Raw genomic sequence first — 20128 nt, forward strand, 5'->3', positions numbered from 1 at the left:
AATCATATGCTGTGTACCCCTTCTAAGTATGTACTTTTATGTAGAAGTCAATTCCCCTATACTTGAGCAATGCTATGTCACTCATGTAGATAGAAGCTGCCCATCTCTACAACAAAATAGAGGGACCCTATGCCCTAGACTAACCATTTGAAATAGTCAACTTGTTCCTCTAATGTGACCCAACTCCTTACTAACCCATGTCCATGAGATCACAGAAGCTGAATGTCAAGCTATAGCCTGGTGAAGAGGTGCAGAGATAGCCGACTACTGAAAAGAAACCAAGCAGTGCAATGGCTTGTCATAGCCAACAGCAACTTAAAAATGACAATGTAAAAGCTCACTAAACTTAAACAGCTGCCAAAAGAAAAACACAAATCTTCAAGTCCATGCAGAAGAAACATTCATTCAAAAAGTGATCAAAGGATGTTCATAGAAATCTTTGATCAAAAGAAGGGAATGAGTAAGAGCAAGCAAACTGAAATACTTGATTAAAGTAAAAATGGCTGCTTTAGAGTTTGTGGCCCTACTCCATCTTGCCTTTCTTTTATTATTTGCAAACCACTGACTTATTCTTTAAGGCCTGTGACTAAATGTAAACCAATTTAAAGCTTTCTCCTTTTCTCTGTGGTTAAGCTGAGAGAATAACAATAAACAATTTCACAGGAGCTATTAAGACCTTTCCTTAAACAATGTCTCAGGAAAAAGGCCTTGATGCTGACTCTTATCTAAGTCTCCTAGGCAACTGCTGACAGGAAAAATTTCACTTAAGCAAGCTGTTTCTAGGAGAGAAATGTTCTGTAAAGTTCCTCCTCCTAGCCCCACGTCCAGTAACCCACCTTGTGTTAATCTAAGATTGTAATGTCCAATAAAAAAAAATACATCTCAAGGTCTTTGTTTTCACCTGCAGCTTTGCCATTTGGAAGCATTTGTTCACTCTGTAAAATGAGATGTTTTCCCTAGTTCGGACTGTTATCAAACCTTCAATAAATCTCCTTACTTTATTTTAATAGAGTAATAATTCATTATTCTTAGACAGTAATTATATTCTTAGAAACAGAAACCAGTGCTTTATTTTTCTGGGATATATTCCCAGAAGTGGGGTCCCTGGATCAAAGGATACGCACATTAAAAGTGAAAACAAACTAAATTTCCAACAATAGATTGACTAAGCAAATTGTACACATACACTACAAATTATACATACACTACAACTAATAACAAACTTTTACTGATTTGGAAAAAGGTTTATTAGAAGTTGTTCAGAAAAAAAAACATGTTATAAAACAGCATGTGCAGTATTACTCTATTTTGTAAAGATATATGCATAGAACATTGAGAAAGGGTAAACACCAAAATATCAACTATGGTTATTTCTAAGTGGTGGGGTTACAGGTGACCTTTATTTTCTTATTTTGCCTTATCTATATTTTCTTAGAGCCCTGGTAGTACAGAGGTTAAGCACCTGGCTGCTAACCAAAAGTTTGGTGGTTCAAACCCAGCAGCCACTCTGTGGGACAAAGATGTAGCGATCTGCTTCCATAAATATTTACAGCCTTGGAAACCCTCTGGGGGCAGTTCTACTCTGTCCTACATGGCCGCTATGAATCCACTCGATGGCAATAGGAATCTTTTCTAAGGAGTCTCAGGGTGGTGCAAACAGTTAACATGCTTAGCTGCTAACCAAAAGGTTGGCAGTTTGAATCCATCCAGAGGCACCTAGAAAGGCCTAGGTGATCTACTTCTGAAAAATCAGCCGTTGAAAACCCAGTGGAGCCCAGTTCTACTCTGACACACGTGGGGCTGCCATGAGTCAGAATCAACTCAGCTGTAACTAGTCTTCTATTTTCTAAATTTTCTACAGGGATCATGTGCTGCTTGTAGTAGCATGTTTCAGCTCTCTCAGGTTGCAGGGGGCAGAGATCAGCTCACCTGCCAAGGTTGGCTTATTTTAAGGCTCTGTGGGGAGGTGAGGATGCCAGGTGTTTGGGAGGCAGCACATTATGTGGGATAAGGGTGGCTCTGGCTGCCCCCTAGGAGCAGAGGTTGAGCATCTCCTTGCCCTTCAAGGGCAGTGAGAGTGCTCTTGCTCTGAGAGGCGCCGGCCCTAGTGTGTCTTGGCCCAGTTTTGCCATGGCTTCTGCTTCACCGGTGGGTCTCTGCTTCTCTGGCTGTTCCAATGCCTCTCTTCATTCTCCTCTTTGCTTAAAGCATCTGCTCATGTATATTTCCTCCTGATCCATGGCTTCTGCTTATTGTCTGTTGTTAGCTGCATGGCAACCCCATGCAAAATGGGATCGGATCATTGTGATCCATAGGGTTTTCATTGGCTGATTTTTGGAAATAGATTGCCAGGCCTTTCCTCCTAAGTCCATCTTACTCTGGAAGCTCCAATGAAACCCGTTAAGTATCACAGCAACATGCAATCCTCCACTGATAGACAGGTAGTAGCTGTGCATGAGGTACACTGGCCAGAAATCAAACCCAGGTCTCCAGCATGGAAGGTGAGAATTCTACCACCGAACCACTGCTGCCCTTGGTTCTGCTTACTGCCTTCCTTATCCAGATTTCTTGGTTTCACCACTTCCCTACCACTTGTGTTCCTGCTTCTCTGAGGGTTTTACACTCTCCCCCTTGCACACTTGAGGGTTTTCAAACACCCTAAGAAAGATCTGACTGGGGGACCACTCACTATTCAGTATTTGGAGCATCTGTTGGGCAAAGCTCTAACACCATGTCAGAGGCCACTGGTCAGCCTATAGATGGCTTCTTTGGGTTCAGCTGGAGATCCCTATAACCAGGGTGGTGGGATTATATTGTTTGCCAGTGATCCATTGCTACTGCAATAATGCTTTGTATAACAAAACCAAAGTACAAAAGCCAGTGGCTGAAAACAATAAGCATTTATTTTGACTCTTGAGTCTGAGGATCAGTTGGATGATTCTTCTGGGCTAACCTGAGCTTGGCTGATCTCTCCTGGGTTTGCCCATGCATATGCTCTAAGCTTGTGGGTGGGCTGGGGGCTGGCTGATCTAGAATGGCCTCAGCTGGAACAGCTTGCCTTGGTTCCACATGGTCTCTCATCCACAACAGACCAGTGTAAGCTTGATCTCATGGTGAAGACAGGGGTCTAGAGCTGTGCTTGAGGTCTAGGCTCTGAACTGGCACACTGCCACCCTGACATTGGCAAAAGCAAGTCACAAGGCCAGCCCATATTCAAGGAATGGGGCAATAGACCCCAACTCTGATTGGGAGCTACAAGGTCACAAAGAAAGGGACATGGAAACAGGGAAGAGAAGAATTGGGTTCCGTTTTGTAATCACTCTATCATGTGGTGATACAAAGCTTGGTGAACACAGGTACAGAACCAGTTCTGGCTCCTTTCTCAAAAGGGCACTGTGGATATGGCAGACCCTCAGGGCATCCTGTCAAGGAATTTAGGGGGAAAAAAAAGTGGGTGGGAGAGACAGGGGAATTTACTTCAAACAACACTGCTTTGGTCACTGTGAAATTCTAAGACTTGCCTTCCTGCTATTTTGACAGCAATTTAGGACATATTTCTGCAAACTGGTTATTCTTTAATATATAAACACGTGCCAGTTGATTGCTTGGTTATTAAATACAGTTATTACTGAACTTATGATTTCTCCCCTCCTCCTAAAACAAAAAACCCCAGAAACACAAAACAAAACCCTTGGCCTATGGCAGGCCCAGCGCCCCAGAAGGAAATGTACCACAGACCTCCCATCCCTCTGGCCTCTGAACTAGGGAATGGTTTTGAGTAATCTAGCTGAATAATGGCTTTGAGTAATCTTCCATCCTCTGACCTAAGAACCCAGCCTCCATTTACAGTATTATTCCCATGGGAAAATGTACTCCAAATTCCAACCAGCTGATGTGCACATTAATTTTCACTCTGGACGTTAGGGAGGACCAGAATGTGTTCTGTTGTAGCTCAGTCTTTTGATGTTGTTGTTTTTGTTTGCTGCCATTAAGTTGGCCCCCAACTCATGGCAACCCCATGCACAAAGGAAGGAAATGCTGCCCATTCCTGCGCCGTTCGCCTGATCATTTGTGAACTGGAATGTTGTGATCCATAAGGTTTTTATTGGCTGACTTTTTGGAAGTAGATTGCCAGGCCTTTCTTCCTAGTCTGTCTTAATCTTGAAGTGCCAGTGAGACCTGTTTAGCATAACAACAGGCAAGCCTCCACTGACAGATGGGTGGTGGCTGTGCATGAAGTGCACTGGCTGGGAATTGAACCCTGGTCTCAAGCACGGTAGGTGAGAATTCTACCACTGACCCACCACTGCCCCCATTAAGTCCTGTCCCCTGTCCCCTTCTTCATCTCCCTACCTCCCCTATACATACACACTCATCTCTCACATGGTACCTCTTCTGTGAAGCCCCAACCAGGTGTTCTCTCTCCTTCCCTTGAGCGCCTTGGGTCCTTGGATCTGGCTTACAGTAGTAACCTTGTTTTGCCCGGGTTCTAGAGAGTCATGTGAGAGTCCTGACCCTCTTATAGAACATTAAGATTCTTGAGGGCAGGAACTAGTATCTCCTCATCTTGGTATCCTTCCAGGAAGAGTACGAGGGATATAACTTTTCTGAAGCACCTACTATGTGCCGCACATGCTTTCTCACATACTTTCTTTTACTTATCCCGCGGCTCCTAGCCGAGGACCTGGCACATACTAGATGCTCAGTAAATAATTCAGTTGATTGACAGTCTCCTGCTCTGACAACCTCCATGCAGCGCCCTGTGTCTCAGTCCTCTCCTGCCCACTCGTGCACGCTCTCCCAACCTCCCTAACTCACCGGTGCTGCCCAAAGCTGCCCTTGCCACCCTCGGGGCACGTGGCAGGACTGGCTCCCTGCGGAACCGTCGTCTGGTGTCTGAGGGAAAGCCAGCCCCCTCCTCCCCACCTCCCACCCCCAGCAGATGGGACACAGTGAGGTTGCTGGCTCCCCTCTCCAACAAGAGTGGGAACAGACTGGCTCCCCGGGACTCATGATGTGAGAGCATGTGAGCTGGGTAGAAAGCTCAGTCCTCAAACTCAGGTGCACATGAGGTTTAACTTTACTTTTCATAAATCAACTATTCTGCTAAACTGTGGGGAGCTTAAGCCTGGTTCTTGGAGATCCATTCCCTACTCCATCCACACCCCATCGCTGGGCCCAGGTCCCAGATCTTAGGCTGGGCCAAGGCATCTGTCATCAGACAGATGTGCACGTGGTTACTGCGGAGATGTCCGTAATCTCAGCATAGAGATCACGCCCCAGGTCCAGGAACTCTGCGAATTGCAGCTAGCAAGGCCCCCACCTAGACAGATCTGCTGCCATCCTTCTCTGGGGTCCTGTGTGTGACCTCTGGGGGGCAGCAAGGACCCAGGTAAGGTCAGCTCCAATTCTAAGGTTCTTTATTGTGTGATTACCTGCCAGCTGCCAGCCTCCATGCTGTCTCAGCCCCTGAGGGCCTGGGAGAGGTGGGCCCAGCTGGTGGAGGCAGCACCACTCCTGGTCAGCACAGCAGGCTGAGCACAGAGCTGCTTTCCCTAGCAGGGCACTGAGCCTGGCCGTGACTCTGCCCCTCACTTGCTTTGTTTTCTCCTTAGTGGCTTCCTAGGACGCCTACCCAGAAGCCCTAACAGAGGCACAAAGCTTCACCAAGGTCTTACAGCCACTGAGCGGCCAAGACAGGATTCCAAACCAGGCAGTCAGGCTTCTAACCAGTACACTAAAAGCTACTGAGTAGATCCAGATGTCAAGGGAGGTTCCAGAAGTCCTGATGCCTCAGTGCCATTAGGCAAGTCATGCTGATGGGCTGAGACACAGTCATAATACATAGATGATAAATAAATCATTAAAAAGTGGAATTCAAGCCGAAACTTACAATAAAATCAGTTCTTTCTGTTCCATTGCAAACCACCCCAAAACTTAGTAACTTAAAACCACAAAACTCATATTTGCCCATGATTCTGCAACGTGGGCAGCTTGACAGGGACAGCTCATCTGTTCCACGTGGCATCAGCTGGGGCCGCTTGACAGAGGCTGGAGGATCCAGTTCCAGGATGGGGCGCTCACACGGCTGGAAGCTGATGCAGGCTGTCTTCGTTACCTGTTGTTAGCTGCCATCAAGTCGATTCTGACTCACAGCGACCCCATGTGGACAGAGGAGAATTGCTCCATAGGGTTCAAGGCTGTGACCTTTCGGAGCAGATCGCCAGGCCTGTCTTCTGAGGCACCTCTGGGTGGGTTCAAACCACCAAACTTTTGGCTAGTAGTTGAGTACTTAACTGTTAGCGCCTCCCAGGACTCCTTCTCTGTGCCAAACCTGCTCTTTTTATGTCACAAAAGTGATTAGGTTTAAGATACAACCTATATTGATATGGTCTTATTATTCCCAAATAGGATCACATCCACATGTTATAGGGGTTAGGATTCCAACACATATTTTGGGGTGACACAATTCAATCCATAACACCAGCTGAACTGGCCCAGCTGCCCTGTGACGCCTGGGAGGGAACTGCCCCCACTGTGCCCACTGGGACGGAAAGCTGTGGCCAGAGACTGAAGCAGACACAGGGGAGGGCTGGAATGGAGGGAGGGGTCGCAGCACCATTTATTGTCCCAAGAAAGCACACACACCTGACACACACCTGAGGGCCACTCCCCAAGTGGGGAAAAATGAGAAGAAAACACAGGCTCTTTGGAATCAAGAGAGAAGGGGCAATAAGGGAGGGGAATGTCCCGATTTCGAATAGGAACCTAGGCACTCCCTTCTAGCCACAGCTTCTCTGAGGGGCTGATTTGGGCCAGCAGATTAGCAGAGGGGTAGGAGGGGTGGGGAGCTGCATGGCCCGAAGCCCCCTCCTTCCCTGAGGCTGAGTCTGAAGCCACAAAGTGGAAGGAAAGGCCAGCTCAGCCCTGACTCCCTGAGGCACCGTGGACAGGTCACAGCCTCCTCTGAGCAACAGCATGCCCAGGGCAGGGAGAGGGCCAGACTCAGTGATGACAGGGGCCTTTTAAAAAGCCCCAAAAGGGCAAATGTCCTCGAGGAGGGGGCAGGAGGATTCCTGGAGGGCAAGAGACTTGGGGGTATCCACTGAGCAAAGGGAGGGCTTGGATTCTGTTGGGTTTACAAAAAATAGTAATATTTTTAAAATAGTTTAAGTTGCGAAGTATAAAAACAATACTAAAATCGCCCTAACCCTCAAGGGAAGACGAACCATTCAATAAATACACAGCCGGTGAGGGACTGGGCAGGTGCCGGGCTGGCGCCCCGGGTTCTACCGCTGGCGGTAGCAGTAGACCCCATACTTGCGGCTCTGCGGGTCTGGGAAGCCAAAGCTTCGGACACCAGGCTCAGTGGGCCCGCAGTTGCGGCGAGGATGAGCCACTGGGTAGCGGACACTGCCATCTGCCAGCCAGCCAGCGTCACAGCGGTCCAGGCCCCGGAACTTCCAGGCGGCGAAGAGCTGGCCCACCTTGGCGATCTGGGCCCCGTCCTCCTGGCAGGCTGTCTTTGCCTCTGTCAGGGTCAGCTTCTCAGGGTGCTCCAGGTAGTATACCCGCCCTACGGGGAAAGGGGGATGTGAGTGCTAGGTGGCCAGGGGCACAGCAGGGCTGCAGTAATGCCAGCTTGTCTGGACGTCCCCCACCAGCCCCCAAAGATCTGACACCTGTGTGAGTCCAGGGAGCCATCACGTTGTGGGAACATGCAGTGCATGCTCTGGGGGCGCCTTCCCAGGCATTATCCCCTTTGGAGAGCTCCACCCCACCCACCACAGGTTGGGGGCCTCCATCACCCCTCCCTAACTGCACCCTGGGTGGGCACCCATCCAGGCTGGACCAATCAGAATCGCACCCATCAATCATTTATGGAGTACCTACTATGCATCAGGAGTCCCAGGGGGCACAAACGATTAAGTACTCAGCTACTAACTGAAAGCTTGGTGGTTTGAACCCACCCAGAGGCTCTTTAGAAGACAGGCCTGGAGATCTTCCTCTGAAAGGTCACAGCCTTGAAAACCCCATGGAGCAGTTCTACTCTGTACACACCGGGTCACCGTGAGTCAGCATCGACTCAAGGGCAACTAACAACTACTAGGTCCCACACTCTTTTTGAAGCGCTTGGGATACGGCGCTGAACCAATTTTTTTTTTACTTACCTGTCTTTCCCTGAAATGAGTTGCTTTTTGAGGACAGATGGTGTTTTGTTTGTGTATGGTGCCCCAGAGCCTAATCTAGGCCCCAGCACGCAGTAGGTACTCAGGAAATGTTTGATGGATGAATAAGCCAATGATTAGCATGAAGCATCAGCAGCAAAGCACTCAAAGCTCAGACAGACATCACTTCAAGACCCACCTGGCCCTCCAGGGGAGCCCTTGTGGCTCAGTGGTTAAAAACTCGGCTGCTAATCAAAAGGTCGGTAGTTCGATTCCACCAGCTGCTCCTTGGCAACTCTACGGGGTGGTTCTACCCTGTCCTATAGGGTCGCTGTGAGTCAGAATCAACTCGACGGCAACACATTTAGTGCTCCAGGCCTCCAGGTGAGGGGCCAGAAGGGTGGGCTGAGGGTCTAAGCTCCCTGAAACGCCACCACCAGACCCTGGGTGGGTGCTCGGCCGCTCCACTCACCCTTCAGGGCAGCGGCGAAGCAGAACACGTCATAGCGGTGCAGGCGGCGGTGCCGCGGGCCGTAGCTTCGCACGCCGGGTGCCAGGCCCAGGCCGCCGCAGGGCTGTCGGGGCAGCATAATGGGGTACTGCACCGAGGCGTCCTGCAGCCAGCCCGCATTGCACCAGTCCAGGCCCTCCTCCCAGGCCCGAAAGAGCTGCTCAAAGGAAGCCAGAACCGCATCCTGCTCCTCACAGGCCAGCTGGGCGTCATGGAAGTTGAGCTGGTAGCGCCCCTGGCGGGGCTGGTAGGGAAAGACCACGCCTGAGGAGAGAGGAAAGAGGAGCTTGGAGGGGTGGGCAGGAGCTGAGAGGGTGGGAGACCCCAGTGCCCTCCTATCTGCACTGGGATATGTGCTGTTTCATCACACGCACACACACGTGTGCACACACACGCACACCCACGCTGCCCCTCAGTAAAACTGCAATTTCCTGTCCATTCTCAGAGTTCTCCAAATCCAAGGCAGAGCCCATGTCTGGCTTACACCCTCTCCCAGAAGTAGGCTGGCACATACTCAGAAACATTTATTCCATTTTTAAGGTAATTAGTTCATCAGCTTGTCAATGTCCCAACTATAGAGTTGGAACACGGCCTAATTCACAGGGCTGTTGCAAGGACCCCATGAGGAAGGGCCGTCATCTGCAGAATCTCAGCAACGCTCTCAATAGCTGAGACCTGACCATCAATGTTATTATTAGGGTGGAAGCTTCTTAAGGGCCTGTGAGAAACTTGAGCATGTGACAGATGATTATTCAGGGGAAGGAGAGGCCCTAAAAGCTGTGGGAAGAGGAGGGCTGGTATAGGGCCCGTAAGTAAAAGGAACCTGAGGGATGGAGGTCCTGGGGCAGGGGACTCCCCTCCTGGTGGCCAGGGTCTGCTAGGGGCCACAGGCTCCCCTCAAACTTCACTGTTCATGGTTGAAATTTTACTAAATTAATAAACAAATAAATAAACTTTATATAGAAAAAAGTTTTGCGCTCTGCCGTTTATTGAGCTAGACACTCGGGGCACATCTTACCCTCATCTCTTCTGAGGGAGTAAAGAAGGAACTACTGTTAGTCCCCGTCTTATACGTGAGAACCGAGGCTCAGGCAGGATGAGGCATTTGCCCAGGTGCCACAGCTAAGACAGGTAAACCAAAAAAAACAAACCTGTTGCTGTCGAGTCAATTCTGACTCGTAGCAACTCTATAAAACAGAGCAGAACTGCCCCATAGGGTTTCCAAGGAGCGGCCGGTGGATTCGAACTGCCAACCTTTTGGTTAGCAGCCAAGCTCTTAACCACTGCACGTCCACATCCAGGGCTCCACAAGACAGGTAAAGATGGGTTCAATCCCAGGTCATCTAACCCAGAAGCTTTGGATTTGTCCCTGGTCCGACCTGGCTCTCGAACAAGTAGGAGAGAGATGGGAACACACAGCCTGACCTAGAGGCAGAAAAGGCAAAAGTAACTTAGAGACCTCAAACTGGAGCCCACAGACAAGATCTGGCTTGCGAGGTCTGGCTGGTTTGGACAGCACCATGTTTTCTAAAATATAGGAGATTTTTACATAAATATCCAGAGATTTCACATAAAAAAATATAAGCTTCTCTAGTCAAATCAGATAATCTGGCAGCACTGGGCCTGCATTCTGGCGAAGCATCATTGGCTGAGCCTGAGTGGAGAGGTTCCCTTTGAATGGGGCATGGGCTTAGCAGTGTGCCCCAGTCCCCATCACTCCCTATTACTCACACTGCCTCATTCACTTGTGTTGCCTGCAAACCCTGCATGAATCTTTATCCTGTCTCTAAAACAGCTGTGTGACCAGCTCCCACTGCCCTCTCTGAATGGGATATGAGAGGGAGTAGAGGGTAGGAGATTCTTAAGCCAGACTGGTTCAAAGCCCAGCTTTTCCATTTACAAACTGTGTGACCTTAGGTAAATTACTTTACCTCTCTGTGCCTCAGTGTCCTCATCTGTAAAATGGGGGTGATAATAGTAGCTTCCTCCATAGAGTTGTTTTGGGGGTTAAGCGTGTGAACCTGTCCAAGGCTCAAAGGTCTTGATGCTCTTTCAGGGTCCTCTCCTCCCCACCCCCAGGTGCCAGCATCACCTAACCCCAGTCAGAGCCTCACCCCGCAGCTCCAGCTCCACCAGGCCACTCTCATCTTCCAGCCCATCAATGACCTCGCAGCGGTAGCGCCCATAGTCCTCCAGCTGCAAGTCCCGGATCTCCAGTGAGACTTCACGCTCCCCGTCCTGCCGCAAGTGGACCCGGCCTTGGTAGTCCCCGAAGGAGCGATGCTTCAGCCCGATGGCCACAAGCACATCCTTCTCTGGAGCCCCGTTCTCCGACAGCTTCCACCATTTGATGCGCACAGGCCTTAGGGAGGCCAGGGCTGGCTCGTAGTGGTAGTGACAGGGTAGGGTCACATTGGCCCCTCGGTGGGTGAACAGGGTCTCCTCGGGCGTCTCCACCACCAGCTTTACTCCGTTGAAGAGGCCTAGGGGGAGAGGCAGGGTGCAGATGGGGAACAGCTGCAGCATATCTGTACCCCTGCAAGGACCGCCCCACCTTTATCCCCAGCTCTCTCTAGGCTCAGGTGTGGTAGATTGCAAAAATGGACATAATACTCCACCCCTCTGCAATATGACTTTGTAGCTCCTCCCACCAAGAGGTGGAATTTATTTTCCCTCCCCCTTGAGTCGGTACTGGCCTTGCCACTTCCTTGGACCAACTGAATGTGATAGAAGTGATGTTCCTGTTCTGAGCCTAGGCCTCAGAAGGCCTTGCCGCCTCCACTTTTTCTCTTGGAACCTTGCCAGCTGCCATGAGAACAAGCCTGGGCTAGCCTGCTGCAGGATGAGAGACTACATGGAGCAAAGAGAGCCGCCCCAGTTGAAGCCAACCTAGACCAGCCATCCCTCAGCTGAGCTGCCAAATTACTGCAGGTGCATAAATGAGCATAGCCAAAATCAGAACAACCACCCAGCTGAGCCCAGCCCAAAATGCTGACTGACAGAATCATGAGCTAAATAAATGATTGTCGTCTTAAGCCACTGAGTTTTAAGGTGGTTTGTTACGCATCAAAAGCTAAACGATAGTTTCACAGTTCCTCAAAAAGTTAAACATAGAATCATCATATGATCCAGAAATTCTACTCCTAGGTATATACCCAAAAGATTTGAAAGTAGGGACTCAAACAAAAACATGTTACAAATGTTCACAGCAGCATTATTCACAATAGCCGAAAGTAGAAACAACCCAAACGTCCAACAACAGAGGAACAAATAAACAAAATGTGGTCTATTCATACAACATAATATTATTCAGCCATAAAAAGGAGTGAAGTCAGTACCTGCTACAACGTGGATGAACCTTGAGAACTTTATGCTAAGTGAAATAAGCCAATCACAAAAGGACAAATATTATGATTCCATTTATATGAAATATCCAAAATAGGTAAATCCGTGAAGATAGAAAGTAGATTAGTGGTTGTCAGAGGCTAGGGGATGGGGAGGTAAGGAATGATTGCTTAATGGATACAGGGTTTTCTTTTGGGGTGACAAAAATGTTTTGAAACTAGATAGAGGAGGTAGTTGCACAATAACATGAATGTCCTAAATGCCACTGAATTGTGCACTTTAAAATGGTTGATTTTATGTTATGTGAATTTCACCTCAATTGAAAAAATAGTTAATTTCAGAAGCTAACTGGAATAGCAGGCAACAACATGAGCATCTCCACATGAGGTGGGTGGCTAGGACCAGCAGCCATGGCCTAGATGCCCCCAGAGTCTCTTTCCCTACCATCCTGGTCCGGGGGAGCACAGCCTCCCCTTCACTCTCTGGTCCAACTGTCCACCATGATTCTTCCCAAACTCCTAGTAGCACTGGTGAGCAGGGGCCAGAACTTCTAGAGGAGACTATGCTAAGGGCTCAGGGGTAACAAACACAGAGCATAAGATGAAACAAAAGAACCAAGTTTACGGATCAAGGTGGACTCATCTTTAACCCTCTCTAGGGGTCACAGGAGCCCTGGTGGTGCAGTGGTTAAGCACTTGGCTGCTAACCCAAAGCTCAGTGGTTCAAACCCACCAGCCTCTCTGCAAGAGAAAGATGTGGCAGTCTGCTTCTGTAACAATTACAGCCTTAGAAACCCTATGGGGCAGTTCTACTCCGTCCGATAGGGTCGCTATGCATCAGAATCGATTCAACAGCAATAGGTAGGGGCCTTGCTCCCAGCGTGGTGCAAACAGCTTGAGCTTGGCTACTAACCAAAAGGTTGGCAGTTCAAATTCACCCAGCAGTGCTGTAGAAGAAAGTCCTGGTCATCTACTTCTGTAAGATTACAGCCATTGAAAACACTATGGAGCTTAGTTCTACTCTGAAACATGTGAGGTTTGCTATGAATCAGAATCAACTCCACAGCAACTAAGTTTTTTTTGTTTGTTTTGGGTTTTTTTTGGGGGGGGGGGATTTTTTTAGGAATCTCACTGCCTTTTTCTCTTGGGTCTGGACTTCAAGACAAGCATGAGGTATGCAAGGGAAGAGGTAGTCTTGGGGGTAAGCCAGGAGGTAGACAGAGAGGGTCCCTGTAGAGGATCTCATGCTGAAAAAGGTTCTGTAGTGCAGCGGTTCTCAAAGTGTGGCCCCTGCACCAGCAGCTTCAGCATCACTGGGAACTGACTACAAATGTAAATTCTTGGGTTTCACCCCAAAACCAAAAAAACAAACCGAACTTGTTGCCATGGAGTTGATTCCACCTGAATCTGAAACTCTGGGGTGGGACCCAGCACTCTGTGCTCTAATAAGCCCTCCAGGTGACCCTGATGCTCACTCTCATTAGAGAATTCCTGCTGTGGAAAGATAGCACTGCAGAGGTTGGAGATAAAAAAACCCTGGAGTCAGGCAATCTAGGTTTGAATCTTGGCGCCACCATTTCACAGCTCTGTAATCTAATCAATCTTCAGTTTCCTCATTTAGTGATTAAGGGCTACAGCTGCTAACCAAAAGGTCAGCAGTTCGAATCCACCAGGCGCTCCTTGGAAACCCTATGGGGCAGTTCTACTCTGTCCTATAGGGTCATTATGAGTCAGAATCGACTCAACACAACGGGTTTGTTTGTTTGTTTTTTTGGTTTACAGTCCCTGTGGTGATGCTCAAATAAGATGAGGCAGAACACCTGGAACACAGAAAAGGCCCAATAGACGTGAGCCAGGACTATTAATTAGTGGAGATTTCCTTTGTTTTCCCCTAACACCCTTTGTTATTGTCGTTGTGTGCTGTCAAGTTGATTCCGACACATAGCGACCCTACAGGACAGAGTAGAACTGCCCCATAGGGTTTCCAAGGCTGTAATCTTTACAGAAGCAGATCGCCAGGTCTTTTCTCCCATGGAGCAGCTGGCGGGTTCAAATTGCTGACCTTTCGGTTAACAGTTAAGAGATTAACCAATGCACCACCAGGGCTCCTTAACTCCCTTTAGTGTCCCCTGTAAAAAGAGCAGAACAGACACAGAGACACACACGGGGGAAGATGCCATGTGAAGACAGACACACATCTACAAGGCCAGGAACGCCAAAGATTGCTGGCAACTGTTAGAAGCTAAAGTAGAGAAAGAAAGACCTCGCCCTATAGCCACACCCCGAATTTGGATTTTTAGCCTCCTGATCTATGAGAAAATAAATTTCTGTTCTTTAAAGCCGTCCATTTGTGGTATATTTTTGTTGTTGTTACAGTAGCACTAGGTAACTAAGACAGCTCGGCTCTAATACCCAGGTATTCAATCAAACGGTAATCTAGCTGTTGGCGTGAAGGTATTTTGTAGACATGGTTAACATCAACAAACAGGTGTCTTTAAGTAAAGGAGATTACCCTCGATGATGTGAGCAGGCCTCATCCAATCAGTAGCATCCACTCCTGCCTGAGCTTCCAGCTGTGGGTCTGCCCTACAGATTTCAGATTTGCGAGCCCCCACAATCATGAACAAATTCCTTAAAATAAATCTCATTTTACATATGGGTGCGTGTGTGTGTGTGTGTGTGCCTGACCCAAGCCATGGTGTTTTCAATCGCCTCATATGCATGTGAAAGCTGAACGATGAGTAAGGAAGACCAAAGAATTGGCACCTTTGAATTGTGGTGTTGGCGAAGAATATTGAATATACCATGGACTGCCAAAAGAACGAACAAATCTGTCTTGGAAGAAGTGCAACCAGAATGCTCCTTAGAAGCAAGGATGGCAAGATTACGTCTTACATATTTTGGACATGTTATCGGGGGTATCAGTCCCTGGAGAAGGACATCATGCTTGGTAAAGTAGAGGGTCAGTGAAAAAGAGGAAGACGCTCAACAAGATGGATTGACACAGTGGCTGCAGCAATGGGCTCAAGCATAACAACGAATGTGAGGATGGCACAGGACTGGGCAGTGTTTTGTTCTTTTGTACACAGGGTCGCTATGGTTGGAATCGACTCGACAGCACCTAACACCACCACCAACATATATATACGTAAATATATTTGTATATATATTTAAATATACATATACACACATTTGTTTATATTTACACATACATATCTGGTACATACATATATACACATGTATATATGTATATATATTTATTTATATGTACACATACATATCTATGTGTATATGTATACATACGTATACACACATACATACACTGTATATATGTATATATATTTATATGTACACATACATATCTATGTGTATATATACATACACACATACATATACATGTATGTATATATATTTATATTTACATGCACATATCTATGTATATATACACACACATACACATATACATACACATGTATATGTATTTACACATACATGTCTATGCATATATATATATATATATACACACTCATACACACACACAAATATGCATATTTACATATTGATTCTGCTTCTCTGAAGAACCCTGATTGATACGGACCCCAAACCCTCTTTCTACCCAGAAGACCAAAAGAGGTCACATTTAAATCTTGAAAAATTCCAGGACTTTTGAGAAAGTATAGAAAGCGCAAGCGATTGTCCTTAAATAAATTTGGCTCTGGGTCTGACGAGGCAGTCCACCACAAGGGCCTAGATGGCAAAGGGGCTGCTGACTTTGCACCCCACCCCCATCCCAGCCTGAACCCTGCATATCACAGCAGAAGGCAGGGAGGAGGCCGCCCACCTTCGCTGTGGCCGTGGCCCAGGCCCCAGCTGTTGGGGCCGTTGGAGTAGTAGAAGCCATTGTAGAAGGGCAGTCCAGGGGCACAGGGCAGCAGGAGCAGCAGCACGAGCAGCAGCGGGCTCATCCTGTCACGGACGGCTGCAGCGCCAGTGTGTCCTGCGCAAGGCTAGGGGCCTGGGCAAGCTGGAAAAGGAGGAAAACACACCAATTAGAGCAGCCCGCTGTAGAGGGCCCAGGAGCCTCTGTTCCATCACCCACTCACTCCCCCACTCAACAGTCTTTTATGGAGAGTTACTACATGCCAGGCTAGGTCCCGGGGTGGCATGAACGGTTTGCACTCAACTACTAACCAAAAGGTTGGCGGTTCAAACCCACCCAGAGCAGTGCCATGCAAGAAAGGCCTGGTGATCTGCTCTCATAAAGATTACAGCTAAGAAAGCCCTATAGAGCAGTTCTACTCAGTAACGCATGGAGTTGAAATGAGTTGGAATTGACTCCACAGAAACAGGTCACACTCTCTCAGACCCATTATCTGCCCTTCTCTGCTGCGCATTGGTCCCTGGGGTCAACCTCCTGGGCCCCTGGGCTCTCTGGCTTCCAACAGGACACGCCTGACAGGCAGGGGCCTTTCTATGGAAAATAGCATCCAGGGCAATTAGTGTTAAATTGCTGAATGATCTCTCACAGCTGGAGACGGAAATTGTCATGGCCAATAGAAACGGCTCGTTGGCACCCCACCTCAAGCAGCACCCAGGGCACGCCCCTACCTGGTACACCTTAGCTATGCCGACAGGAGATGGACGGGAGGGAAGAGAGAAGACGGTATTTCTTCCCAGCTCGCTGCCTGCTCCAGAGCCTCTGAGTAGCGTTGCCTCTGCAGCACCTTTGGCCCTTGAGGACACAGCTCCTGCTCTCACGGCTCCTGTAACTCTACTTCCTCTTTCTTCCCCTCCAGGTCTGGGGGTGGTGACTGCTGTGGCTTGTCTTCAGGTCCCCCAACTCCCTTGCTTTTTCCCTTCATCCTGCCCTCCAGAAGCAGCCCCTTCATTAAAGTCTGTTTATGGGAACCAAAACCAAAACGAAACCAAACCCGCTGCCATTGAGTCGATTCCGACTCATAGCGACCCTATAGGACAGAGTAGAACTGCCCCACAGGGTTTCCAAGGACGGCCTGGTGGATTCGAGCTGCCGACCTTTTGGTTAGCAGCCAAGCTCTTAACCACTACACTACCAGGAACCAGCTGAGGCGAATTCGGCTTGCTGCCAGGACCCTGGCTGACACCAGGGAGAGGAGGAAAGAGGGCTCAGCAGGACCCGTGTTCAGGTGCCCTTGGGTGTCGGGCCCAGAAGTTTGTCCTCTGTCCCAAAGGCCCTGGGTGCCAATGATGGCTTTAAGCAGAGGGCCACAGAATCAGACACACATCCTAGAAACATCCCTCCAGAGGCTGCGTGTAAGGTGGGTCGTGGGGCCGCACGAAGAAAACAGCCATTTGCAACTATAACGATTATATGCAGCAACGTATAAAATGCTTAGGGTGTCATTTAAGATGGACAAAGCAGAATGTAAAATTGCTACTGTGCTGTGATTGCTAGCATGCGGCCTTATGAATGCCCGCGTACAGGAGCTAGGGGAGGAAACACCAAGACAGAGAGGCAGGGAGGGAGGGAGGGGGAGAAGAAGGAAGAGGAGGAAGGGAAGAAGGAAAAAAGGGAGGAAGGGAAGGAGGGAGGAAGAGAGAAAAAGGAAGGGAGGGAGGGAGGAAGGATGGCTGGAAGGAACGAAGGTCCTCGTAGGAGTTACTTTTCTCTCCCTTCCTTGAGGCTCCACATTTAGAACCAGGAGTGAAGTGGAGACAGGACTGAGAAGCTTGTCGAGGCTGAGCTGGATGTCCCGGGTTCCACCCATCCTTGAGCACCCAAAGCCCAAATCCTGTCACACCCGGTGCCTCCTCGAGGGGAGGGCCCCTAGCCTCTGCCTGCAGTGGTCCCAGCCTCTTCCAGCAGCTCATCCGGAATAGATGCTCCCCCGTGAGAAAGGGCTTTCCCCCAGATGAGCAAATGCAAGTGTTTCTGCACAAAGCGACAGTTGTCTCCCTGAAAAAATGCATATTTTTTCAAAATCATCATTAAAAAATAACAGGATTAGGGAGAAAATAAGGTTGGGACAGACAACGGAAAACATGCAACTTTGTAACCAGAGTGCTAACAAAAACTAAAATGATCCTAATAGGAAACACCAGCCCTATGAAAGCGCCCTGAAGTCCACTGATGTCCTCCATCAGCCCTTTGCAGCCTCCACCTTGGGGGCAAGCGCCCCCTCCTACAGGACGTAGGTCCTGGGGGCATTTGATGCCACTGGAGACCAGATGTATCAAAATTAAACATCGGATCCAGGGTGAAGCCACCTTCATCAATCTTTTTTTTTTTTTAAACACAGGGGAAATGTCTTTGCAACTTCTTCATCTGGAGTTCTAGTTTTATCAGAACACCCTGTTTTGTAGAATGTGCTCTTAACCTGCTAAACTGAGGTTCAGAAATGCAAAATCGTTTACCTAAGGTTCCTCAGGTAATAGGTGAAGGAGCTGGGACTTGACCACATTCATTCAACAAATGTCTATCACGCATCTACCATATGCCAGATGAAGCAGGGGACAGGTGCTCCTTTAGACAGGATGGAGCAAGGTCACACAGTGAAGGTGTGAGCCTTGGTCATCATGGGGGAACAGCATTCCAGGGAGAGGGAACAGCAAGTGAAGCTTTTGGCAGGAAGAGCCTGGAGGCCAGTGAGGCTGGAGCCCAAGGAGGGTGGGGAAGAGTGGCGGAGAGAGGGTGAGGGAGGGTGGCAGGAAGTGAGGTCCAAGGGGGGACCAAGAGTTCCATGATGTAGCACCTTGGACTTTATTCTAAGAAGTGAAGACACTAAAGAGTTCCCAGCAAAGGAGTCATATGAATCTTATTTCCATTCTAAAAGCATCATTCTGGCTTCTTCCAATCTCATATCAAATGCATGCCTTCACCCTGGTTCCTTATTTCCAAGCTAAGAAGAACCCTAGGTCTCACCGTCACTTTCTGTACAACTGGCTCCAATCTGGGCACCCACCTTGGTCTACTCTCTGATTTTAAAGCCACCTCAGATACAGGGGTGTGGTCCAGTCAACACCCCTCCCTGCTGGATGCTAACCCTGCAGTCACGTAACCTTGGAATGGGTGGGGGGACGCCAAGCAAAACAAAATGGGTTCTGAAGGAAAGATCGGGCTTGTGTCCAAGAGCTACAGCTCAGGCGGGCCTGGGCTGTGCTTTTCCAGCCCTCTCTGAGAGGACGAGGCACAAAAAAGCGAGGTTTCCAGTTAGACTCACTGATTGGATCTGGGCTCTGCCATCTGCTAGCTGGGTGCCCCTGACAAGTCATTTGACCTCTCTGAACTGAAATTTCCTTATGTCCAGAAAAGATTAAGGGGGGATGCTTGGAGCCTGAGGACAAGAACATTCCTGAATGCTAAGGTTAAAGCATAGAGCAGAGTCCTGAGTAGCAGATCGGAGTGGCAAATACTGCTTAGTCACTGCCCTACCTCTGCCCCATCCATGACCACTCCTGCTAAGGGGAGCAATGGACAGCCCCCACTCTCCTACCCTGGCCACCCCAGCCACCTGCCCCTCAGGACCACCACTGAGCTCCCAGCTGGAAGACCCAGTCACTTCAGCAGTAGGTAGCTTCCCCAGTCAGCTGGAGCCTTGCCTGGGCACCCAGAACTGAGCTTGGCGTTAGAGATGGATACACCTGCATCCTGCTTAGTGACCTTGGACAAGTTACTCAACTTCTCTGTGCCTTCATTTCCTCATCTGTAAAATAAGGATTACAGTAGTACCTTCCCATAGGGCTGTGGTAAGGATTATATAAAAAGAATTATATCCAGCCCCTGACACATAGCAGGTGCTTAACCGACAGTAGCTAAGATATACTGGCAGAAGAACATAAGTGGCTAAGATGCCACACTCTAGAATCATATTGGCTGCCTGGATTCAGGGCTGGCTCCATCCACTTACTAACTGTCACTGGAGAAGTCACTAAACCTCTCTCGGCCTCTCTGTTTCCTTGTCTGTAAAATGGAGGTCACAACAATACCAACCAGAAAACATTTTTGTGAAGAATACGCCTGGTAGGAGCCAAGCACTCAAAAAATACTAGCTATTATTGCTATTCGTAACAGTTTACAGGGTGAAATCTCACATCTCAGTGGATCTTGCTCCTCTCTCATTGCCTAG

General features: G+C 48.6%; 1 protein-coding gene across 1 annotated transcript; it reads right to left on the reverse strand.

Annotated features, from left to right (window-relative positions):
• Nucleotides 1-7289: 7289 nt before the first annotated feature.
• Nucleotides 7290-19705, reverse strand: HAPLN3 (hyaluronan and proteoglycan link protein 3). Its single transcript, XM_004370800.2, is given in 7 exon segments — nt 7290-7576; nt 8641-8943; nt 10794-11162; nt 15865-16030; nt 19602-19643; nt 19645-19674; nt 19676-19705. Coding segments are annotated over 7 exon segments (1227 nt in total).
• Between the last annotated feature and the right edge of the window lie 423 nt (nt 19706-20128).

This window comes from Trichechus manatus, unplaced genomic scaffold (assembly GCF_000243295.1).
Source record: "Trichechus manatus latirostris isolate Lorelei unplaced genomic scaffold, TriManLat1.0 scaffold00009, whole genome shotgun sequence".
Classification (NCBI taxonomy): Eukaryota; Metazoa; Chordata; class Mammalia; order Sirenia; family Trichechidae; genus Trichechus; species Trichechus manatus.